The 6000-nt window shown below is 38.8% G+C and overlaps 1 protein-coding gene across 4 annotated transcripts in view; it reads right to left on the bottom strand.

The window, feature by feature from the left end:
- Positions 1-1203: 1203 nt before the first annotated feature.
- The window catches only part of ICE2 (interactor of little elongation complex ELL subunit 2), a 57114-nt gene continuing 52317 nt past the window's right edge, over positions 1204-6000 (bottom strand). For 3 of the 4 annotated variants that reach the window (XM_010374229.2, XM_010374228.2, XM_010374230.2), the window contains one exon: positions 1204-1973. In XM_010374229.2, coding sequence (XP_010372531.1) covers positions 1845-1973 — 129 coding nt within the window. In that variant the 3' untranslated portion in view covers positions 1204-1844. The remainder of the gene's footprint in view (positions 1974-6000) is intronic. The other variant, XM_010374227.2, reaches the window with a different exon arrangement.

Raw genomic sequence — 6000 nt, 5'->3', positions numbered from 1 at the left:
TAAGGAATAAAAAAACCAATAACTACTTCTTAAATAACTTAAAAGTTTTATAACAAAAAATCAAAATAAAACAAAACTTGGTAGTTGAAGATATTTTCAACTGTTACAATATTTGAGGAGATTTTCCGGTCTAATTTCTCAGAAATTAGGCTGAAAGAATAGCCATTCTTTAATATAAAATAGCTAAAAAATTTCAATGCGAAGCAATTATCTAGGATTACAAAACTTGTATTTTACAAATGACATACATAATTTCTGAAAATTTTTGTGTAAGGGTTCTAAAGATTAAACAAGCCTGTCCTTTTTTTTTTTTTTATTTTGAGACAGGGTCACACTCTGATACTCAAGCTGAGTACTGTGATGCGATCATGACCCACTGTAGCCGCGACTTCCTGGGCTCCAGCGATTCTTCTGCCTCAGCCTTTTGAGTAGCTGGGACTACAGGCACATATCACCACACCCAGCTAACTTTTTTATTAGTAGAGATGAGGTCAATGTTGCCCAGGCCGGTCTCGAACTCCTGGACTCCAGTGATTCTCCTGCCTCAGCCTCGCAAAGTGCTCGGATTACAGGTGTGAACCACTGTGCCCAGCCCTGCCTGTCGTTTCTTAAGTCCAAATTTGCTACAGCAACATCACCTGATTATGCCCTTTTCCAAATTCATCTGTAGGTCTGGAAAACTTAAATCTATCAGTATGGTTGAGGATAAAAATAGCTTATGCTGGCCAGGCACGGTGGCTCATGCTTGTAATCCCAGCACTTTGGGAGGCCGACGTGGGCAGATCACAAGGTCAGGAGTTTGACACCAGCCTGGCAAATATGGTAAAACCCTGTCTCTACTAAAAATACAAAAAAAAAAAGAAAAAAAAATTAGCCAAGAGTGATGCTGGGTGCCTGTAGTCCCAGCTACTAGGAAGGATGAGGCAGGAGAATCGCTTTAACCTGGGAGGCAGAGGTTGTGGTGAGCTGAGATCATGCCACTGCACTCCAGCCTGGGAAACAGAGCGAGACTCCATCTCAAAACAAAACAAAACAAAACAAAACAAAACCAAACAAAACAAAACTCATGCTTTACCACATTAACCTTGTCATTTGGAGCAATGACACTTTTTTTCTGGAAAACATACCAATCTCTTTGCTTTCAGCAGTGTATTTCAACACTCAGCTTGAATCTAGAGATAGAGGCATTTGTCATCAAACATGTTATACCATCAAATTTTTTTCTCTTTTTTTAAACAAACTGATGGTTGCCAAACAAGAAGATAGCAATCTGACTTTTCAGAGGCAGGGAGTTTTTATTTTTGGCTTCTTTAATGGAATTTCACCAAGTTTTTAAAGGTATTAACTTTATTAACCTGCAACATTCATCATTTTAAAGGAGTATATAAAAACTGTCAAAACGGGTCAGAAACAAGGTTTCCGATGCTCATCATCATCTTCAGCAGTGGCAACATTTAACTTTTTGAGTCAGTCTCAACAGACTGGCAATATAACTAACACAATACATAATGATTAAGTGTTGTTCTCAATAAAAAAGCAAATTATTTTTCTATTTACAATTTTTAGAAAAGGTTTAATGTAAAAATATTTTTCTTCTTTATATATTTCCCTGCCATGATAATGTTAAAACATATCAAGATCCTCCTTAAACTTTAAGGGCGAAAAGCATAACATTCCATTTTAGTTGAAACATTCCTTCACATAGCCAACACATTTTTTCAAGGCACTCTAGCTACTACCGTAAAATGTTCCTCTTACCTACTGATTATTTCCCCTCAAACTTTTCTAAATTAAACATTGCTATAACTGTTTTTTTTTAAATTTAATTTTCCATAGTACAGTCCTCAAGTTATTTTTCTTTTATGTGGAGCCACTCCTTCAGTTTCAACTTGCTGACCAGGCAAGCAACTGCTTTTGGTTTCTATGGAAACTGGATTCCTGTGGCTGCGTGTAGGCATTCTTGTTCCACCAACCTAAGAGATGAAGCAGAGAACAGAACAGCTTAATGTAACTACAACATACCTATATACAGTCAACTTTGTTGTATTTATACATGTATTAACCACCTTGCAAATGAGCTTATATTTTTAATCTCCAGCTACCTGGCTGTTTCTAAACAAGTTTTAATCAGACATATTTTTAAAGTGCTAAACTTTCAAATAATCATCAGAGAAGTGGATAGATCTGAGTAGATGGGGAGAAAAGTGAATGGGGAAACCATTCTCTGTTAAATTTATTAGAGGTTGAAAAGATAAATGAGAAATCAAGGGAATGACAGGCCTTATGAGTGACGTGTTTGCAATAATTAAACTGAAAGGATAAGAAAAAGGAAGAAGTGAGTAATAGGGAGGGAGGGAAAGAAAATACAAGAAGGTCTGAGGTGGTAAACAGGGAGAAGAAATTACACGGACAAACAAGAAAGACAGTAAGAAAGGTAGGGAAGATAAGGAAAGAAAATGGGAAAGAGATAAAGAAAGAGGGAAGTAAAAAAAAAAAAAGAAAGTATAAGGAAGGGAAAAGACAAGAACTCAAGTAAAAGGGAAATACTGAAGGGCTGCAAGAGGAGACCAAGAAAGAAATAAGAAAAGGGTAAGAAAAACTGGGAGGGGGAATACAGAGGATGGGCAAACGGGAAGAGGGGGTTAGAGTAGGGCAAGAAACTTTGCTGTGGTTCTACCTTCAAGTCTACCCTTCCTTACCCTCACTTTCTAGCTCACACAGTCAAATGAAGAGAGGCGGTCTATTTTTTTTTTTCTTTTGATACAGAGTCTCACTCTGTCGCCCAGGCTGGAGGGCAGTTGGCGTGATCTCTGCTCACTGCAACCTCCACCTCCTGGGTTCAAGCGATTCTCCTGACTCAGACTCCCGAGCTGCTGGGATTACAGGTGTGTGTCACCATGCCTGGCTAACTTTTGTATTCTTAGTAGAGATGGGGTTTCACCATGTTTAGGCTGGTCTGGAAGCCCTGACCTCAAGTGATCCGCCCGCCTCGGCCTCCCAAAGTGCTGGGATTATGGGCATGAGCCATCGTGCCCAGCCAAGGTGGTCTATTCTTAAGACACAATCCCTTGCTATGTAGTCATGTTAAAGATGTGATCTATAAAAAGAGTAATGGAGAAGGCCAGTCTCACAGAGAAGGACCAAAGCTGTACAGCCTGAAACTATTTCCACAGAGCCTGCCCATATCTGCCTTTATTTTCCCTAGTCACCTTGTTCTCTTCTATTTCTTCATATCCTGTCCAGTGAATTTCAGGCCTGGGACTGATGGGTGATAGTTTAACTCCAAGCACTCTCTCTCATAATGCTACCCCAACAGAAATACTACTGGCATTTGCTCCAAGGGGTTACAGGCTCACTGAGAATGGCTCAGACTCTGGCTTCCCTTATTTAATATCTACTGTTCCTTTAAAATGCCATTTTTTTTTGGTTTACATTTACATGACCAGAAAGGACAAACTGAGTAAAGATTTGTCTGTGTGAATCTGATGAACTTCTGTAATATACTGATTAGAAAACTGTGGTGACGGCCAGGCGCGGTGGCTCAAGCCTGTAATCCCAGCACTTTGGGAGGCTGAGACGGGCAGATCACGAGGTCAGGAGATCGAGACCATCCTGGCTAACACAGTGAAACCCCGTCTCTACTAAAAAATACAAAAAACTAGCTGGGCGATGTGGCGGGCGCCTGTAGTCCAGCTACTTGGGAGGATGAGGCAGGAGAATGGTGTAAACCCAGGAGGCGGGGCTTGCAGTGAGCTGAGATCCGGCCACTGCACTCCAGCCTGGGCGGCAGAGCGAGACTCCGTCTCAAAAAAAAAAAAAAAAAAAAAAAAGAAAACTGTGGTGACTTTTGGATGATCTATACCACTCCTCACTCAGCTGGTATTTCCTATAAAGGTATACTGACGACACTAATTCTATGTGTTAAAATCTTTGAGAAAAGCAAGCATTTTGAAAACTTCCACTGTAAGATTGTGTGTGTTTGAATGTGTAAAATGAATGTTTATTACAGAAGCTGTAGAAAGAGAAAAGGACTAAGTGTGAAGCTGTTGCAAGAAGACTGGAAGCAGAAGTCAAAACTAGCCCAGGCAGCAAATGGGACCCTTAAATAGAATGTCTGCTTGATCCAGCAGGAGGCAGAAGCAGGCCTCTCTCAGGGTTAGTACCAAAGGCACTATACAAGGATGAGATCGGAGTTCAAGTGGACTTGTGACTATGCGATCACAGTAGAGGCAAAAATGTTTGAATACATTTTTACACCATGAAAATGGGCAGATGATTTCTATTTCATATAGGTCTTACTTCCCTGGTTTCCTGAAAGCTGTGATCTTACCATTGCTGCCAAAACCAGAATCCATATTTGTGCTTAGATTGGTTGGGACTAGCAGGCCCATTCCAATGGCCTGGCTAGGAGGTAGGGAGGAAGATGGGGTAATTCCTATCAAATATAGGGCTAGATTGTGGGGAGGTGAGTAGATCACCAAAAACTTTCCACCGGCTTTCAAATACATATATCAAACCAAGTATTAGTTATCTAATTGTCCACTGTACCTAATGCTGGGCTCTACAACAACCTGGCCCTGGATAATCTCGTTAAGTATTTGTTCCTGGACTGAATGCATGAAGCACACTCCGTGATACACATATAAATGAACTGTTATTATGTAGCCAAATTGTGAACATATAGAATTTCTCCTTTTCCAAATACAGTCACATTTTGGTCAAAATGAACCACATGTACAACAGTGGTCCCAAAAGATTATAATGGAGCTGAAAAATTTCTATCATCTAGCGATGTCGCAGCTGTTAGAATATAACAGTGCAATGTATTACCTTGTCTATGTTTAGACATGCAAATACCAGTGTATTACAACTGCATACAGTATTCAGTACAGCAACATGGTGTACAGGTCTGCAGACTACCTAAGAGCAACAGGCTATACCATATGGCCTAGGTGTGTAGTAGACTACACCCTCTAGGTTTGTGTAAGTAAGCTTATGATATTTACACAAAGACAAAATTGCCTAGTGCTGCATTTCTCAGAATTTATCCCTGTCATGAACTGATACACGACTATAAATTGTGTTCTTACTGTACTAAAGCACATTTTAGACCACATTTAAAAAAGAATCAAATCATTAAAGTATTTCCAAAGTATAAAGCATTCAACACTATTTTAGTGTCAGTCTGTATCAATAAGGACAGTATATTACTCATTGTTTTTAGAAATACCTTGCACACACATTATACATTTTTCCTTTCACTTAAAGTTGTTCAATTCCAAGGTATTAAACTGTTCATTTTCACTAAAAAGGAATAAGCCACCCCCACACAGAATTACAGGTTATAGGTGAGAGACTATAATCAGTGTTTCTAAATTAAAAGGAAATCACTCTCCTAGAAAAACATAGATCCTTCAAAAACAGTTCTTCAATTATTTTTAAGTTACTTAAGAAAATGTTTCCTTAGGTTATAAAAGTGACTACTTCTAGTAAACTGGAAACAGACAACCAAAACTGAAGATAAAATAGCTTAAAATGCTAAAAAGTAACTTTCTCCATTCTTTCACTTGTCCCAACTTAACATTTGTACTTTCTTGGCCAAAGCTAAGTAGGAATGTACAAGGAGTTCTCATTTCTAAAAGGATACTCCCAAACAGTAACTTAGGGTGGAGAACTGAAAGACATAAACAAACAACCCTGTTTACTTTAAATTATTTAAAAATCCTCACTATTTGCATTCCAGCTGTTTCTCATAAGGATTTGAGGACATTTACCGATTAATTCAGTAAAATACAGACATTGAAAAGGAAGAATACACAAGTGATAGACGCTCTGGGGCAACCATAATGAGAAGATAACACTCAGACAATAATTCTAACTCAAACACTTTTGGCAGTAAGTAAGGAAAATATACTGGATTTTGTCTCCTGAACACATTCAGAATCATTTGTAGAGAGCAAAACTTTTTTCTTTCCTTTTTTTTCTTTTTTTGAGACAGTC

Source organism: Rhinopithecus roxellana, chromosome 5 (genome assembly GCF_007565055.1).
Source record: "Rhinopithecus roxellana isolate Shanxi Qingling chromosome 5, ASM756505v1, whole genome shotgun sequence".
Classification (NCBI taxonomy): Eukaryota; Metazoa; Chordata; class Mammalia; order Primates; family Cercopithecidae; genus Rhinopithecus; species Rhinopithecus roxellana.
The sequence above is the reverse complement of the archived record's forward strand: the minus strand, read 5'-3'. Positions and strand labels throughout refer to the sequence as shown.